At 47.4% G+C, this 19,466-nt stretch overlaps 1 protein-coding gene across 1 annotated transcript in view; it reads right to left on the bottom strand.

The window, feature by feature from the left end:
- The window catches only part of Shrm (shroom), a 324,250-nt gene that overhangs the window by 263,474 nt on the left and 41,310 nt on the right, over positions 1 to 19,466 (bottom strand). Inside the window, exon 2 of the mRNA XM_078185664.1 lies at positions 18,935 to 19,417. Within this exon, the coding sequence (XP_078041790.1) occupies positions 18,935 to 19,417 (483 nt within the window). The remainder of the gene's footprint in view (positions 1 to 18,934; positions 19,418 to 19,466) is intronic.

The following is a 19,466-nucleotide window of genomic DNA, read 5'->3' as shown; positions in this document are numbered from 1 at the left end:
CGATCGGTGATTATTGTCTTAATAACGATCAACTTTTGTTTCATACTAGTTGATTACTACCTAATCCTGCTCATTAACCTTTTAGATACTACGCGCCACTATAGTGGCTTTCGCGAATGGCTCGTGCTTTACTCAATTGTTTTATTATTCATTAAAGCAAACAATTAAAGTGAAAGTGTGTATATACAATATATTACGAAAAGAATATATGTTATTAGTACTATATATAGATATCCGGAAAAAATATATATTAAGAGAAAATCGTAATTTAGTTACGAAAAACTTTATTTGCGCAAAATCCTGCCGTATCTAAAAGGTTAATCGTGAGCATGAGTTCATGTCAATCGGACTAATATTTGCCGAACTCGGATCCCTTCCGCTCGAATACCGAGAGAAAACCGAGAGCGTCCTATACGACCGTCCCGGTCTGATTTACGGCTAATTATTTTGGCAAAGCGTTCGACAGCAATTACGTTCCCGCAATTACAAGCCGCGCGTAGTACAAGCAACGCAATTTTTCGGAACGATTCTTTAGAGGGGACGACTCCGGGTTCGTATTTCAAGGCTCGGCGTTCGTTCGCAGAAGGGCAGAAATAAAGAGAGAGCGAGCGCGCGCGCTGCGATCCCGCGTTAATTAACGAACGGGCCGGTGCGGGGTAAGGGGGTGGGGGTCGCGGCGTCCGCCACGGAGGGAATTAATATTCCCCCGGAGCAGCCAATTTATATCGTGTTTTCTGCTTTCATTCCGTATGCATGGAAACCGAGGTTTGCAAAATCAGTTACACGCACGCGCTCGTTCCGCGAGCGGCGTTGACCGAGTTCGCGATGCGAGCGCCGCCGCGTTCGTCACGCATAGCGACTCTTGTTGCACGCATCGGTCCGGCATTTTTGCCGCGTCGCCTCATAATTAATACGCACCGCGCGGGCCCCGAGAGCCCGAGAGCCCGAGAGCCCGAACCCCGTGGCGGCGTGTTGGCCGGCGCGTCGCGTCGAAAAATGCCCGCGACGCCACGAGATACCGCGGTGATTCGATTAATATGTACCCTCCGATCGTGTCGACGGGCCGCGGGACTGCTGTGGGCGGCCTGACACGGCCGGTCAAATTAATACGATTTCCGAGAGGAGTCTCGCGAATCCCGCGGGAACCGGTGATAAATTGCTCGCGAGATAAGCCGGGACAGCTACACGCGCGCGTCCGCTCCGTGGAAAACGCGAGACGCGATTGAAGCCTCGGACCATTGTACGCCCTCGCCGTGTAACATCCGAGGTGCCCGCGATTTTTAGCACGCCTGCCGCGCGAAATGTCTCGGAGACGTTGGCCGAGGCCTAGCCAACTTTTCATCGTTGTCTTTACGGGTCGGGACCGGAGAACTTCTGCCCGAAGACGGGCCCGGAGCGATCGTACCGTCAATTTTCAATGATATCGATATTTTAACCCTTTGCACTCGAAGCCGTTTTATCTAAAAATATGAAATAATTCTCCTGGCTCATGGTATTTCTATTCTGTACAATAAAGTGCACCTTTACGCCTACGAAATTGATTCTTGCGATTTATAGCAACAATTTCATTACTCAACAATTTTTTTAAATCTTGACTTTATTATTATAAGAATTATTATCGAACGCAATAGAATAACTTTAGTGATGCCTCGGAGTCACCATTAAACGTTAACCCTTTGCTGTGGGTTGACATAGAGTATACCGATTTCGTATAAAAACCATTTACATAATAAATCATTCGTATTTTGGAGATTCGGCTGTGTCGTTTCCTAAAGTATTTTTCACATTATTAAATTGGTTCTCATTGTACCAGAAAATAATCGCAATTTCACGTGTATGTATAATAATAAGAAAATGGTACGAAATGAGAGCATCGCACGTTGGAAAAAAATACCTCAATTTTTGCAATTTGAATAGCTTCGAATATTAAAGAGTTAAAATCGCATAACCCGCAAAAAGTATCGAAAGGCAACACAGATTGTCAAAATTGATTTTATCGGTCACCTCGACCCACTAATTCATCATTTATTCAGTGCCTTGCCATTTTCGTAAAAGCAACAGATTGAACGATAAAAATAAAACGAATGCTACTTCCGGACAAGAAATTTCCGATTTGTCAAGGAATAGACACCCCCTCGATTCTACGTGAATTATCTTAAAGAAGGATCTGCTCTTTCGATACCAGGGACGGATGCTTCGCCAGCTTGTACTGCTTGATTTCGCGCTCGAGCGCCTGCACGTCCTTTTTCAGATTGTCCCTCATGTTCATCTTCCTTTCCATCTCTATCAGCTCCGGCCTGTGTCGACGAAACCTCAATGACAAAGGAGTCGGGCAAAGCGCGTACGCGCGCTCGAAGGCCGAAAAGATCTTACAATGCCACCAGAAGCCCCGCGTTGGTTTTCTTCTCGCTGAAGTCGACCCGCAGCTCCTTCAACTTCACCCGCGATTTGTTTACCATCTCGCGGATCTTGGTGGTCCTGCTGCGACGGGCCTTCAGACGCTCTTCCTCGATCATTATGTCCTCCGCCAGGCAAACTTCTTTCTCCTTGTACTGAGCCACGCCGTTCACCGTCTCCGCGATTCTGTTCGTAATTTCGTTTCGCTCGTCAGTCTGATTATTATTCCGTATAATTTCAAAATTCGTTCGTCCTTTTTTCTCGATTTGGTACAGCTTTATCTGCACAGTTATCTACAGTATCTGCTTTTGAATCGATAAAGCTCTAGACCTCAATTACGGAATTTGGGACAGAAATACGCTTTGACTGCCACGTCACAGCCTCGAAAATTTTATAAAATTAACGCTAGATTTACAGACCAGCAACTGTCTTATATTAATTTATAATAATAAGACGTTCATTCTGATTTTTATAGAGCGTTATTGCAATGATTGCCGCAAGTAATACATATACAAGTGTTACAGGAGACCTGTATCCGATACAAAAAGGAGGGTTCTAAAAATTTATTGGAAACACTTTTTCTAATTCTATATAGACAACTTAATTTTTATTAAAAATGTAAATATAAACGTGGAAGTTAATATCCAATAAGTGATTAAATTGCATAGAGAATTAATGTGAAAAGAAAAGGCTGCATAAACGAACACGAAATAATAATAAAAATTAATTATTAATTATAATAGTGTATATTTTTATGTGGAACGTATGTGAGATGTATGGAACCACTGCACATGTTTACAGTTATAATTTCGTGCAAATGATTTGCATTTCCTATCTCGAGATCGAAATGAAGAGAAAAAGAATTCGCCGCGTCCGTTCCTAATGATTTTTCTGTAACCCGCGGCCGACGCTTTCCTCGCGTGCAATAAATGAACAATAATGGTAATTTGCCTTCGCCGTATGGAACCGCGAGCGCGCGAAACGTACTTGATGCGCAGGTTCTCGAGCTCTTGGTCCCGCTCGTCCAATTTATCCTTGTAGCCGATATTAGCAACATGGAGCGCCTCGTAATCCATCGTGGTCATCCCCTCGCCGAGTGTCTCCACGCCTTTCAGCCGAGCTTTCAGATCGTCGAGACAATGCTTGAGGATTATAAACTTCCTTCGACTCTGGGTCAAGACCTCGGAGCGCGCTATCTATCGCGAGGGGGGAAAAAGAAAAAAGAAATCTCGGGGATCAACTGACCGTACAGAGACCTAACGCCTCGCTACACGGAAGCCTATTAGCGGCGGCCTTTTTCCCCGATAAGGGATCGATTAATTTCTCTTAAAAGAAATCGTTACGCCGCTTTATCGCTTTATCGCTTTACGATCGTAATTTGCTAGCGGTGCCCGTAGAAAAAAAGAAAAGTAACTGATTAATTGATTCCCCTGGGCTGTTAATCGTCGGCCGTAAGAAGTCTATTAGAGACGGAAGAGACGGGTAACGTGTTAATAATAATTGATAGGCGGAAAAAAAAAAGAGCGGGGCACCTGGCGCCGCGTCAGGGCGTTCATCATCTTCTCCGTGACCTTCTTCCCAGTTTTCTCGAAGACGAGGTCCACGGCCACGGCCTTCTCACGATCCAGCAGCTCGCGAAAGGCATCCTCGGTCTCCGTTCGAATCGATTGGACTTTGTCGACGTAGCTCTGCATCTCGTACATCAGCTCGTTCTGCTGCGACTGTATGTCGTCGACCTGCATCTTGTACACCCGCAGGTCCTCCTTGTACATCTGCTCCAATTCCTCGTTGGTCTTCATCGGGTCCGATCGCGTCATCTTTTGCTCGGTCTGCGCGAACCATTCGGTCAGGAGCGGGTTTCCCCACTAGCGGTCGTTCAGAGTCCAACAAACGATTCGACCTTCTTTACGCAGCGAAGCACCCATATTTCCAGCAGTTTGTTCTTTCGCTTCAGGTCGTACAGATCGCTGTGCAGGTCCCTTAACTTGTCGATCACCGAATCACGGTCGCCAGCGGACTAACGTAAAAGACGGGGGAAGAGGTCGTTTACGGTCGTTTATGATTCCACGCCCGTGGAGCGTCTTTCGTCTCGCGGGACAAAAATTCTTTCGCGAAGAAAGGATGATCTCTTAGCAGTCGGTGCACGAGATACTCTCGTCCAGAGCTCGGTAAAAAATTTTCAACTGAGAAATACAAGTATTTACGGTCCAAACACTTCATTGATTTTGCAAATATACAGCAAACATTTAAAATATATTTATCACAATATGAGTCTGAAATACTTGATTGAAATAAGTATATTGTTTATCGCGCGTGAAATGTAACCACTTCAATATTATTTTCATAATTATTAGATATTAATTGAAAGAAATAGAATTCAGAGAACATAATTAAGTATTTTTAATCTACTTATCTCTATGACTTTCGAATTTCTGTAATGTCTCATTCTATTATAGAGTACATCAAATAAATAAAAATATTTGTAGTACCACATTTTTACCCAGGTCTTTTTAACTATGGCGGCCTTGAAGAGCTCCGAGACAAATTTCAGTCAACCATCTTATCGTATCCGATGCAAGAAAGAACTTTGTGGCTACCTAATAATCCATAAACTGTATCAGCCTATTGTCTGCAGCTCCGATAACAAAGCAAGCAAAAATCGTCCTCGCAACGTTACGGTCTTCCGACTGGCGTACTCTAAATTTTCGCGAGTTGGAGAAACTGTTCTCGGCGAGGCAAGATCGACAGGCAGGAGCGCCGTTTTATTATTTATATCGCCAGTATTTACAATAAGAGCGCAGGCCATTATGTGCAAATCCGCGGATTAAAGTATCGGGGGGACACGTCGCCGGGCTCGGGGACCTTAGAACCTTAGAATCTTAATGTATCACGAAGGTCGTGAGGAATAGCAAACTCCACGGGCAGAACGAGGGAGAATGACAGGTTTATATGCGCACCTCTCGATGCATCTCGTCGAACACGTGATCGTATTCAACCTGTGACGCATCCACCGCGAACTTTTCCGCGGAGTACGACGGGGAAAGTGGCATCTCCTCCTCACCTACTTCTTCCCCCTCGTAAAGCGACTCCCCGTACTTTTCACCTTCGAAACTGCGGTACCAAGGCACGACATACCAATCGTCGTCTACACGCTTCGCCGGCTCCCTTCGTTCCTCCTCCTCTTCTCCTTCATCCTCCTCCCTTCCTTCCTCTTCTGCTTCTCCGTACCCTTCCACTTCTTTCTCGTCATATCCGTAGACTCTGAAGTCCTCCGGTTTACCATCCTCTTCCTCCAAGACCTCGTTGTAATTAAAAGCAATAGTTAGCGCGGGTATTGCTCGATTGACGCCTCGATTACTCTGTCAGTAATCGACGAGGAAAAACGACCTTACGGCTGTTTTGATAAATTGTTTAACACCGCGACCGTCGCGCCAACTATCTCAGAAATGTCATCGAGTTACGGTGTTTTATTTAGACGAATTAAAAATGAAATGTTGAGTTGCATCGGTTACTTTTTCAATGTTTCTGTGTTTTGTGCATCCTAATAGAATTAACCCTTTGCACTCGAAGCAATTTCAACTGTAAATGTGAAGCAATTTTTCTGGCCCATGGTATTTCTATTCTATGCAACAAAGTGTTCTTTAATTCTTAATTAATTCTTGCAACTCGTTGCGACAGTCTCACTCCTCGACAATTTTCTGAATCTAAACTTTATTGTTATAAAAATTATTTTCGAACGTAATAGAATAATTTTAGTGGTGCCTCTGAGTCACCATTCGAGTGCAAAGGGTTAAAATGTACTAGATTGGAAAATGTATTGCAACGTTTGTCTTTGGACAGGAAAGGTTGCTCGTGGCCAGACAAGCTAGATCAGATACTTATCAGAGACTACATTGAAAACTGTATTCTCTCTGTCCAATCCAGGTGTTCCTGTAGAATCACTTTCTCTTAAGCAAATAGTTGCATAACATCTTGCATGCAACAATATAATTACACGGAGCGCGTAATCATCAGATAATTATCAATTCGTTCGCATCGCCAATTCCCACTGAGACCATCAAGATTATCACAAATAATTATCTGAAATGACTGTAAAATATCGTCTGAAATAATATGTCCATCGGAAAGCGATCGCAGACGCGGCAAAAATTATAAAATAAAATGTCACGCTCTTCGACTGTCGCCCAGCGAACCTGCCAACAGGCTGTCAACGTTAACCAACCTCTGCGATCACTTCCTCCCTGAGCTCTTCCGCTTCCGCGCCCCGGTGAAACTCTTCCGCCTCGGCCATGATGCCGCGATCATCCGCGAGATCGTTCGATAATCGTGGCTGACACGATTCGCGTGGACGAACAGGCTGCTCTCTCGGAGGTGGCGGTGCCCGGGCTCCCCTCTCGCCGAGAAACAGCTGCGGGACGAAGGAAACAGTCGAACGAATTCGCGGCGCGGCCGGATCGACGCCTCCTCGGTGAAGGCCTCGGGCCGCATGCAGTCGACCTTGAAGATCGAAGATGATCTTCCCTCCGCAAAGAAAGTGAGAGAGCGAGATGACGAGAAAGGGAGGGAGGGAGAGAGAGTCTCTCTCGGCACGGTTGTTTAACTGCGGCTCGCAGAAAGAAAGGCCGCTCGCCGGAAAAGTTTCTCGCTGGACGTCGATTAAACCGCTGCGAGGCTACCGGACACCGTCAGCGCGTATCCTGCGGCGCGCAGGCTATGATTTCATCTCTGTGTGTGCTTTATTCCGTGGGCCCTCACCCTCGGCTGATGTATGAAAAGTTTATTTATGGGGGACGGGGCTCGTTCGATCACGCGAGGGGCCCGCGTCACGGGAGAACACTGCGCTGCCAGATGAAACCCGAGTATCTCTCTTTCGTCGGACGTTAAACGGCCAGGAATTAATAATCCGAGGAGAAAAATCAACGGCCAAGGGACCACTGTCGCTTTCGCGGACCCTTTCCAACCTCCTGCCACCAGCCGGCGACCTTTTGACCCCTTCGCCGGCCATCCTCGCGCCCGTCTATTTGCTCGCGCTCTCTTCGATCTTATTTTTAAATTTATCCGACTCTTCCTATTGCCGTTCGTTTTATTCTATTAATTTTACTAGCTCTTTAACTGTAATAGAATAAGTTAATAACATAATGTTAACCCTTTGCACTCGAAGCCGTTTCAACTGCAAATCTGAAATAATTTTTCTAGCTGCTAATATTTTATATAAAAAAATTAATTCTATGCATATGAAATTGGGCCTCGTGACTCATATAACAGTTGCGCTTTCAACAATTTTTTAAATCTAAGCTTTTGCGACATCTATCAAAATAATTTTAAAACGTGTTACGACAATTTTAATGGCGCCGCGGAGTCGCCGCTCGAGTGCAAAGGGTTAACATTGAATGAAAATTGGGGAATATATTTTTAAGTTACAGTGAAATTGAGAGGACAGTTCATAACGTGATTGAAATCATTGCGAAAAAATATTTCTAATAATTTATTACCACCAAAGTGACATAATTTTAAATAGAAAAAAACGAAAGGCTATAATAATTATTTTCTAATAGTTAATAAAAATTTCTAGGGTTATATTAGAATTAAATATTATCAAATATCGTCAACTCGTCGAGAAAATTCTGATTATGCTTAGATTTCGTGAACGCGTCAGCGAGCTGCACATTTCTGCGAAGACGATTTTAGCATTCGCCGCGTCGCCTTTAACGCACGCGTGCATAAATATGAAATGGAGACCCCGCGCGATTTTTCCTCGGAAAACGCAGGACCCCTCGGGATTCGATGGAGCCAACGCGCCACCCAGCTCAGCCACGGGTTCGGTTTCCTTTGATACACCAAATCTGATCCCCGAGCAATTTATCGTGCGCGATCTTCGCCGTTTTAAGGCCGAGATCTCTCTGATAAATTGCTGCGTTTTACTTGAGATAGCGGCTTGAGATGGGAGATTTAGGGTGGGGACCATCGGCGTGTCTTTGTTATCTGTTTTTACGCGCGGTGTCGGTTCCCGCGGACGCTGCGTCATCCGGACACGCGGATCCTTTGAATTGCTTGATTAACACCGTAAAGCATTGCGTTGAAACGGCGAATCCCGAAATGTCTCTTACGGTTTCCGTTTTATTTCAATTAAAAAGATATGCGATGTTAAAAAGTATTTGGGGTGTCACTCGAACAGTATTATGCTAATTATTTTTTAATTACTCGAATTTAAACACGAAAACTTTTTAAAGATATATCTTCGGTGATGCATTCCCTAAAAATGGCTATTGTCAATTAGGTTAGTAGCTCGTCTTGTCTGTAAGAATTTAATTTAAATTAATTTGAAATTTAATACAACATACTTTGAATTTAATATACTTTAACCCTTTGCACTCGTGTGGTGACTGTGAGGCACCATAGAATTATTCCATCCCGTTGCAAAGTAATCTTTATACTAACAAAGTTTCCATTTCGAACATTGTTAAGGTTATGTTATGTTGATATAAATGACAGGAATCAATTACACGTGCATAAAATGCACTTTGTTATATAAAATGGAAATACTGTAAGCCAGAGAAATTACTTCAGATTTCGAGTTGAAATGGCTTCGAGTGTAAAGGGTTAATTTAAAACAAAAGCTAGGAAGCTCTTCTTTGAGGGGTGTGCACCCTACCAACAGGTATTGCCGCCTAGGCTAGCAGCACTTCCTGTATATGTCAACTTGGTGTGTCAAATCATACGTCGTTCCTTACGTTTCATTTCGACATCCCCAAAATGATCTGCAACAGTTCGCACTGTGGCACAATTCAAAAAGAAGACGACCAGAGAACGTTTCGCCGGGGGTGTGTACCCTAAAAAGGTCTATCGCCCCCAAGCCTCCGCCGCGCATTTATCGAAGAATCCCGCAGCAGGTCCGCGAGGTTGGAGAACAACGAGAAGGCGCGTGCATTCGACCAATACCGCTCTTTGCTTTACGGACGTGGCCCTGCGGGGATTAGATCTCGTGAAAACGAAGAAGAAGGGAAGAGGAACAAGGCAGCCCCGTACCGAGAAAGAAAGAAAGACACAAAGAAAGAAAGAGGGAGAGAAAGAGACAGAGAAGGAGAGAAGAAGAGAGAAGGAGAGAGTGGGGTACTTGAGGCCGCGTGGGCCGCCAAGACTGCATTCCTGTAGGATCAAGGATCCCGGCTCGCGTCGCGCGTGTGTACGTGTACCTTCCGCGCGCGTGTTTCTCCCTCCCTCTCTCTCCCTCTCTCTGTGTATATATTGCTGTGCGCGTGTATGCGCGCGCGTGTCCCGGGTACCTTGTGTACCTGGTGCTCCTTATGCACGGGGTACACAAGGTACAGGGTCGCACACCGAGAGCACTCCGCTTCAAGCCGTCGTCGTCGCCGTCGTCGTCGTCGCCGTCGTCGTCGGTGTACACACGAAGCCAGGAGTCCGAGTGTGCGCGGGGAACGGTCGAAGGGGCTCGCCCGTGTGGTTCGATTGTCAGTATCGAATCCCCGCGGCCTTTTTCTCGATATACGTGCCGCCGCGGCGCTCGCTAGCCAACGAAACAAGTTTTTATATCCCGATGACACTGACGTACCAATTTCCTGAGTTCCAGTTCCCGAATCTCTTTTACGGCACGGACAGGCCCGCGCAAAATTTATTGCGACCCCGGCGCACGCAACGACCAGGTACAGACCGTCCAAACTACGGCCACGTCGATCATTTTCGCCCGTCTTGTACAGCGGAGCCGCCCGGCTCCGGCGAGGATGACTTTTTACAGTTTGCAAACGCCGCCCCCTTTGGAACGAACGTTTTCATGATTTTGCGGCTGGTAATGGTTGGATTCGTCGAAACAGTTATTTAGCAACGTTTTGAATGAAGATCCGCTAAGACGTGAAATGGGCGACGGTTGATCGATGGTCGGGACATGTTTTCGTGGTATTATATAGAGACATTTCTTAGTCTTTTGCCACCCTTGTGTTCACAATCTCTTAAAGCGAAAGCAAGTGCTCGACGTACAATAATCTATGTTGTATTAGACGTCGAGCATCTGTTGCTTTGCTTTCAGTGCTTTCAGTGAAGGATTACTGATCTCCTCATTTGTAGTATAACTTGCTGCGCCGAAAATAAGAAGCCTCTCATACTATTCCACCTTTACAGCATTTACAGATTATTATACTTTTTGCAGAAAGTATAGAGAACATCCAAAGTGTACAAACAGCACTTTGCACTCCCTGATCAGCCTAGAGAACGCGATAGAAAGCATCGGATCTGGATTTCTGTCACCATGAATGTACTGAAATTTCTTTGCAGAAAAATATATAAAATCTGGACATTGAAGTGAACGTCCATCGAAAATCCAAAGTGTGCAGCCTAGCACCGTGCTCCTCTCAAAACAGCGATATCAACGTATAGGATCCAATAGAGCGGACCTAGATAAAAAGCGTAGAACGCGTATGACGTCGCTTTCGAGGCTTTCGCGGCTCGAGGACCCATAAAATGGTGGACCGTCGCGGCCGAATTCGCGGGCGGCGCGAAAGCTGGCGCGAAGAGTGTCGGGGCCGGGCATCGGTGTCCGGGCGCGCGCAGGCCGTTCGTTGGCCTTTCCTCGGATTTGATTTCCTTTCGAATCGACGACGGTGTATTCCTGGCTCGTCGGTGCAGGCTGCGGCGATGGAAACTGGACTGACTGGCTTTAACGGCGCGTCTTAAGCTCATGTCGGTGCCGCCGCGCGCGTATCTACACGCTTGTCCGCCTGTGCGTGCCAGCGCACCGTGCCTCGAGCGCGCGCGAGCAAGCGAGCGGACGAGAATCCCTCGAGAATGCAAGCGCGTCGAATCGTCGTGCGTCAAATAGAACGCGACGAGAGAGAGAGAGAGAGAGAGAGAGAGAGAGAGAAGCAGAGAGAGAGAGACGCTGCAGCCTCTGCAGATACCATTGTGGCCGGTTGCATAAACCCGCCATCTTGGTATCCTCAAGGACGCGAATCGAATCCTAAGGTCAACGCACTCGACTCGCATCGGGTGCCCTCCACCTCCTCCGCTTCGTCGTCGACTTCTTCTTCTTCTTCTTCTGGACATCTCGTCCCCCCTCTCTCTCTCTCTCTCTCTCTCTCTCTCCTTCTCTCTTTTAAGAGAGAAGCGGAGGGAGAGAGAAAGAGAGTCGCTCTCCTCCTCGTCTGCTCGCTGTACCCCGCGCCGCGGTCGAGCCAGAGAATCTCATCTGGCCACGAGCGGGATGTCACTGCCATTAATCCCGCCGATACGGCCCTGGTCAGGGTCGAATGGGGCCTCGAGCCGCCTTCCTCATTTTCTTCATCTTCTTCTTCTCCTTCTTCTTCTTCATCTTCTTCTCCTCCTACTCTCCTCTCTTTACCTTCCTCTTCTTCTTCTCCTTCTTCTTCTTCTTCTTCTTCTTCTTCTTCTTCTTCTTCTTCTTCTTCGTCGTCGTCTTCTTCTTCTTCTTCCCTTCCTTCGATCCTACGACCTCCACCTCTCGTACAGAATGATAAACGCAGGATATTCCGCGAGTACCATCCCCGTATAAAGGTACTAGGTCGTTAGAGGCAGCATTTAATCTCAAGCAAAAACCGTCGGGACGCGGACCGGGTTGATTAGAGGGAGACGCACGGGAAAACGGTCGACCGGTCGCGACATTGTGGCTTTTCGAACCGCCGACACCTACGACCGACGCGCGAACCAACGCCGGGCATGTTCGTAGTCATCTTCGAACACGGGAGACACGTAGGCAATGGGTGCCCCTTGATTCGACTTCTCCCTCGTAGATACCTTTTCATCAAAGGTGATCCTTCTTTTGGATCGTCTTCTCTGCTTGATGATGATACTGGCAACGATGTTAACGTTTGCGTCGCGATCATTCAGTGTCTGTACAGGGTTGTGGAGATGGCGACGACTATCGACAGACGTATATTTTTATTAAAAAATAAGACCGCTGAATAAAATATTGCCTATTTGTGATGAATATAAATTCTTATTCGATATAAAGTTAATTATGTTTCGGAAACAAAGGAAATGTGTATCAGTCGGTCGCCCTAAACTAATCGTCTTCAATAGCCTAGTTGACGCGCGGCTACAGTGTCATCGATAATGCTAGATTCTCCGTATTGTTTAAAATGCATATCCCTCTTCAAGATTCCCGGGACAAGAATATCGAGTGCGATAAACACGACACCGCCGCCACGGTGTTTCAAAGCCCTAAAAATCGAAGACGGGGACGTCAAAGCGTTTAAGAGAACACGCTCTCGCTCCGGCTCTCCACCTCCGGGACTCGACAAGACACCGGCAAGAGTTCCGTCGCCCGTTGCCACTTTCACAGCGAAGATTGCGGCCGCAAATCTTGTCCAGGAAGCGGCAACGGGATCAGGAACGAAATTTTAGTGCCCGGGGTCGCAAAGTCTTCGTTTTACGTAAGAGCCGTGTCCCCCAGGTGGCAATAAAACGGGACGACAGCCGGACAACCGAAACCCGTAACGATCTCGCGACGTCAAAGGCGAAGGGCTCGGTGTCGGTGACCTCTTATCGGTCCGAATGGCTGGCGCGGAGGTCGGCCAATGGGAAAACGGGGTTGACTCGCCGCGGCGCGTCGCGTCGAAGCCACCGGCGAGACGCCGGGGGCCCGGGACAGGTAAATTCTGGCGGGTCGAGCGTAAAACGAGCGAAAAGAAAAATCAGGAGCTGGGAACGAAGGCGAGGAGGAAAAAGAAGAGGACGAGGGGGCCGGCCGAGCGAGAGAATGGGAGGAAGAAAAGAAAAGAGGAGAAAAGAAGCGAGGAGGAGACGCGGCTCTCTCGAGCTGACCCCGGCCATCTTGGCCCGCGGGGTTATTCTATTTATATCCGAGCCTTTGCTATATTTAGCTCGGAGCCTGGAGGAAAGCGGACGAGAGAGAGTTTCAGGGCGGGATCACATTCGACAACCTCGAAAAATTGATATCCCGCTGTTGGTCACTCGATAGCCGCGCCAATCGTCTAGCATCATTCTAGGATTTCATTAAAGGACGTCTGGACGTTCGTGATCTTTTCTGACGCGCGTACCAAAAATATCTCATTCAACAATTTGACAATATTGGATTTCTATGTTGAAAGTTAAAAAACTTTAAATTATTTTCTTAAAGAAATTTATCTTATTATTCGTTAAAAGTCCGTTTTAAAATGAAACCACCGCTGACCCGAAACCTCTTCTCAACGATCGTATTTCGGTCGATTTTAATCCACGGCTAAGAAAGGTTACCGACGCCAGATCCGAAGATCGGCAGTCCCCGGATCGGTTCCGATTATTTCGTCGCATAAAATGCAAGACTAAAAAATCGAGAGTTTCATTAAAAGCAAGAGTGGCGGCGGTAAAGTCGCGGGAAGGGAAAGCCGAAGATGCGTAAGTCGGCCGGGTGAAATGTATCGGCAGCCTAACGAATACATTAACGCTCCGGATCCGGCTATCTGGCGAGCCACCCGACTCGTAACACCGCGAACACGGTTTTGCCCGCGTCTCGGGGAACACGAACGGGGCGCGCCGCGAGGGCCTCGCACCTGCGCGCACAAACGGACTCCTCTCCGCCACGGACTCTCCTATCCCTATCCCTATCCCTATCCTATATCCCCTATCCGAAGCGAGCGAGCAGTCGTCGTGGCTCGTGAATAAACGCGTGAGAATACGTCGTTACTTACTGCTCGCTCTCTCCGCGGTTTTTTCTTTTTCGGGACCGGGTCCCGCGCGATCCCCTCCGAGGAATAGATAGCCACGCATACGCGTGACTGAGGCATACGACCGCTTGACAGCTATAGCACCCTCCGGCGTCGTACGTTGCATTGACGTGCATACATACCGAGACGTCCGCCTCCGATTGTACGATATTCCGCTGGTTTATAGAGCGGCACGCGAGAGACGCGCGATGCCTACGCGCGGGGCCCCGCAACCGATGCAGCCGATGCAGCCGATGCAGCCGATCCCCGGACAGCCGGCTGCGACCGCGCCGCGCCGGTCATTGTTTATGCAACAATCGTGCGAGAGAGCGCATCCGCGTCAAGCCGGACATTTTTCTCGTTTTAATGCCGGGCCCGGGCTCGTTTTGATCCGACCGTGTCCGTTCGCCGCTTTTATTCGCGCGGCTCTGCGTTCGGTCGCGTAATATGCGAGCTACGACACCGTGGAGGGACGCGTTACATTTTATGCCCGATTTTTTTCTCGGGTCTCTCGCCCGATAGAAGTGTCGCTGTAATTGAGGTTGCGAAGTGGAGGTTTTTATGGGAGTCTGGAAAATTGGTGGTACTGAATTTTAACACGTGTGCGTCGGGTTATTTTTATTTTAGGTTAGGGTGAAAACGAGAATTTTAGTGTTGAAACTTCGACTGCGGTTATTGGGACATTTTGGACCCATTGTCTGTAAATTGTGTCAACTGTTTAATCCATTTTCGGTAATTAACCCTCTTAGTACCGAACAACGTTATATCGTTGTTGGCTATTGATAAAAGGATAGTTTTCTTAATATTTTTATTAAACAACAATTTCATTTCTTATTTCTTCCCCTTTTTGTATTTGTTATTTATCGGGCTTTTCAAAATTCTAGGAATTTCTTTCCGAAACTTTATCAAACTTCGTCAAACGAGTTTTAAACATTTCGCTCATGGACTCTTTTGGCCGGTACTAAGAGGGTTAAATTAACACTAGGATTACCGTTCTGGTAAAGATAATTGGTTTCATGTGTTTTCTTTTCAGATTGCTGAAATTGTAAAGACTGCGGGGAATGATGGACTCAATTTCTTCATACAAGCAAATATTGTGATAAAACTGTCAGAGGAAAATTCAGTGGTATCGTTCATCGGTATTATCCTTCTGCGAACCATGTGCGTTTAAATTAACCCCAGCGGTATGAAAACCATAGTATTAAAAAGTATGATCTGGCTCACTGGATTTCTATCATTAACTATTAAGTAAATAAATTTCTATTATTAAATAAATTTAATTCTATTATTCCTAATAAATTATTTATTTTTGAAACATCAGTATTCGTTTTATCGAAGTCTGCCCATACTATATAAAATCGATAAAACATCATCTTTACAGATTTGACAGCAACGCGATAGCAACTTCAAACCGATTAAAAAACAATTCCGTTATTTTCCATTCGCTCTATACATTTTCGCAATAATTTATCCAGTCCACAAATATAATCATTACCTGCATATTGCAACAAACATTTTAATACGATCGCTCCAAACGCCATATAATTCCGAATGAAAACCACAATCTAGCACCCCACATCTCCTCGGGGACCCTTTGAGGTCACGTCGCACCGATGCAATCGATTCTCACTGAAATCGATCCGTCGTGAGCCGTTATCGATCTGGAACGGTTGTCGATCAAACTGCCGAGTCTCGTGCTCTCCCCCTCTCTCTCTCTCTCGCTTGGTAAGAGAAAGATAAAGAGAATGAGAGAGAAGAAGGCGTGTCGAGGCGTCACTTTCATCGTCACGAAAGAGAAGTGTCCCCGAAATTCCAGGATGCACGCTGAAAGTCAGCGGAGCAGAAACACGGGCCCCGGTCGATAGACAGTTGGCCGTCTCCGGGGCGGCAATATACCCGTGTCGGGCTATCGAGGTTATCGCGGTCCCCGCCGTAAATTCAGGGCCCAACAACCCTGCCGGCCCCGTCCCTCTCTCTCTCGCACTCCCTTTTTCTCTGTCTCTCTCTCGCACTCTCTTTCCCTCCCTCTCTTTCTTTCCCTCCCTCTCTTTCTCTCTCTCACGCCCTCTATCGCGCAGACTTTCTCTGTCCGGTGACGGGGGTCCGACGAACTCTGCACGGCTACATCGGTATTTCGCGTCCACGGGGCCCCGCGGAACAGATCCCTCTGCCCCGTGGGCCCCGGCGAGAGCCCCAGCATCAGCCGTAGGGGCCTTATACGAAGGACGAGCATGAAGACAACCATATATCCCGGACGTACATACTGGCCGCATACCAGTCGTGGACACTTACAACCGGCGCAAGGGAGCTGGCGTCTTACTATGGTCGTGATGACCGGACGTTCGCGGGGGCACCGGCGTACCGACGCGTTAAATCATCCTAGCCGTGAGTGGTTTCATCCCGAGGACTATGAAAGGAGCGTCGATACCTATCTGAAACGAGGGGGGCGGTTTCCTACGCCGTTTATACGAGCTGGTTATGAAGACCCCGTGGAAAAGGGCGAAGGGCGAACGAGCACGCACGCACGCACGCGCACGTACACGCGCACACAGAGCCCGGACAACCGAGGAAGTCGATTCCCGAACGGTCTTGCGTAATAACGAACGGAGATTATCATTTGGCCGCAGATTTATCGGTGTCCCCAAGGTCAGCTTCCAACCCTCTTTGCCGATTGCCCGACGCTGGGCCACGCGGCGGATTCAATCGTGTTCTCGAGGTGGACAAATTTGTGTTGCTCGTAGCGTCTTATTGCTTTCATATTTTTATAGCTGTCAATAAAGATGCCGTCAGTCACAATTTTAAACAAATACAGTTGACGCATTAATTCGTCAACGTATATCGTGACGATCGTAAACATCGTTTTCTCAAGAATACACCATAAAAATAACTGCAGCACGGAAATCAATCTATTAGGTCGTTCGGAAAGTCGTTTCGTTTTTTTCTTGGTGGAAATGAAACGCAATAGATTACTAAACAAAAACTATTGCAAAGAATCGAACAAAATTTTTCGCAAACAAGAGCAAACAATATATAATGATTATGCAGCTTAAGCGTGAAGTTGGCTGTGAAAAAATTAAGTCTTTTCTTGGGAAAAAACGAAATTACTTTCCGATCAACCCAATAATTAACAAAAATTCAAAAATTTTCTACACCTGTCGAACCAATAAGCAAAGCTCACGTCGCTGCCCCGATAAATTTAAAAAGATCCAATCCTCGGTCGAATGCGCGCGTCGCAGAAAATGGTAAAAGCCAGAGGTGAAGCGCCGAGAGACGCGCTTTTTCCCCGCAGCGTCCGTACATCCTCGAACACGACAAATTAAACCGTACACGTCGGAATCGAACGTCATCGAACGTCATCGAAGGAAGCGATCGAGAAGTCGGGGGGAGGGGGGCCCCCCGTAAAAATCGTGGCTGCGCCCCGCGGCGAATTCTTACCGCGGAGAAAATTGTACAATACGTCGGTTATTCTGCGTGTAGCACGATTGCGTGTACGCGCGTGCAGCAGGCGTCGAACGGAATCAAAAGGCTAGGCCCCGTGTGCTGTTTTATAATTTCATTGAATGAATTGGCATTAAAGGCCCCCGGACGCTCTCCGCGTGTGTACACGCGCGCGCGCGCACAGGGACGCGGCGCGAGCGTCGGACAGTGACTCGGCGGTTACGGCCGGTCGATGAGAAACAATCTGGCTGATCGATGCTCGAGGAAAGTACGACGATTTGTGCTACAATGAGATTCCATTCTTTTGATGTTCCACCAGAGGAAACGACGAAGAAAGGGATGGTCGACGTGGACCGGCGTCATTCCGATATTCCTCGTTGCTGCGCAGCCTCTCGCGATTAGGGGAGTGGAAACGCTCGCGCTTGCTTCGCGGGAATATTGCGCGCGCTATTACTCGGACCTCTGTTGCGTTATTAACCTTTTATGTACAACCTGGCTACACGTGCTGTCGTCGCTTTCGATCGTTCCTTTTGGGCAGGTAATCTGTGGTTCGATTTTTAGAGGATGCTGGATTTAGTATGAGGCGTAATTAGGAACAGCGTAGACGATTCGTTTCGCGTTCAGTGTGGGTTGATGTTACATTTGCTTTGAATTGCTGCAGATTGATAAGCAAAAACTGAAGAAAATTGACAATACACTCGTCTTGCTGGATTTGATAAAATTAATAATTTGGCTGAAATATAAAATTCTGAAAATGTATGAATTCCATTTCCGAACGGGAATTGAGTATGAACAGGTACTCAACAACTGAGCTGGGAAAGGAATCACAGTACAAGGGATGAATCCTTGTTAGCTTCGAAATGAGCAGAATAATTCCGGAAAGACGCAAATTACTTAGCTTCTTATTTCTCTGGGTTCAATTTAAATTACTGTTAGAAAATGTACTGTTAGCGATACGTTTAAAGAATGGACAATCATTAATGTAATCGCCAGGAGCTTAGTAATTAGACGATTGTAATACTGTACTAGAGTGCATTCATACAATATTCCATCCGAAACCGGAAAACCAAAGGCTCGTATTAATTTAACAATTCGAGAGAATTGCAGACCACCCGTCTCTTACATTTTAGCCAACAGAACGAAGTCCACCTGTCAGCGTTCCACCTGCCCGGTCTTCCCACGTCTGAAAAGGTCCCAGCCCGTCGTCTCGTTGAGACGAACAACTTTTCAATTATTCTATCCCGGGCGAGGCAGGACGGAGAGGGTCTAGTCTCTCAGGTCCGGGGACAAATTAAATTAATCTGGCCGCGCATCTGCGGTCGCGAATGATGACTCTGCGGTTTCCGCTACGGTCACGGTGAATCGTTGTCCTCCGCGGAGCGGTTTCCAAGCGGCATTAGCAGATTTAATTAGAATTTTCCACTGACCTTCTGCGACGCTGCCGGCCGTGCTCGTGGCTCTCGTTCAGCGAGTGTCTGCGCCGGTCCCGGTTCCGTTTCTTCAGCGACTTGCCCTCGCTCCCGTAGATCGGCCCGCCCCTCGTCAAACTTCCAAGGTCGGCCAAGGTAGCCTTCTCGTGGTGGTGGTTCACGCTGTTCGATCGTTGCCGATCGTGACCCTGGGCCTTCACGGAATTCCCGTGGCCGTTCTTGCGAGAGACGTTGTAGGCATGACGGCTCTGCTCCCGCGGCAGGCTGCAGTACAGATTTTGCGAGGCGTAGACGGCCCTGCCGAACGGCTTCTCGCTCACGGGACCCTCGACCAGACCGCCGTGGGACTTCAGGGTCGGCGAACAATCCTGGCTAGACTTCGACCCTCCGCCCAAATGATCCCGCAGCCACTTCCCTAGTCCTCCGCCTCCGCCGCCGTTCGGCGTCTCGTGGGACATCGAGGAGTCGCCGTTCTTGCCTCTGAAACAGTTCGAGTTACTTCGTCAGAATATTATTTCGTAGTCTCTTG

This window comes from Augochlora pura, chromosome 7, assembly GCF_028453695.1.
Source record: "Augochlora pura isolate Apur16 chromosome 7, APUR_v2.2.1, whole genome shotgun sequence".
In the NCBI taxonomy this organism is placed as follows: Eukaryota; Metazoa; Arthropoda; class Insecta; order Hymenoptera; family Halictidae; genus Augochlora; species Augochlora pura.
Note: the sequence above shows the minus strand (reverse complement) of the source record. Positions and strands in the feature narration are given on the sequence as shown.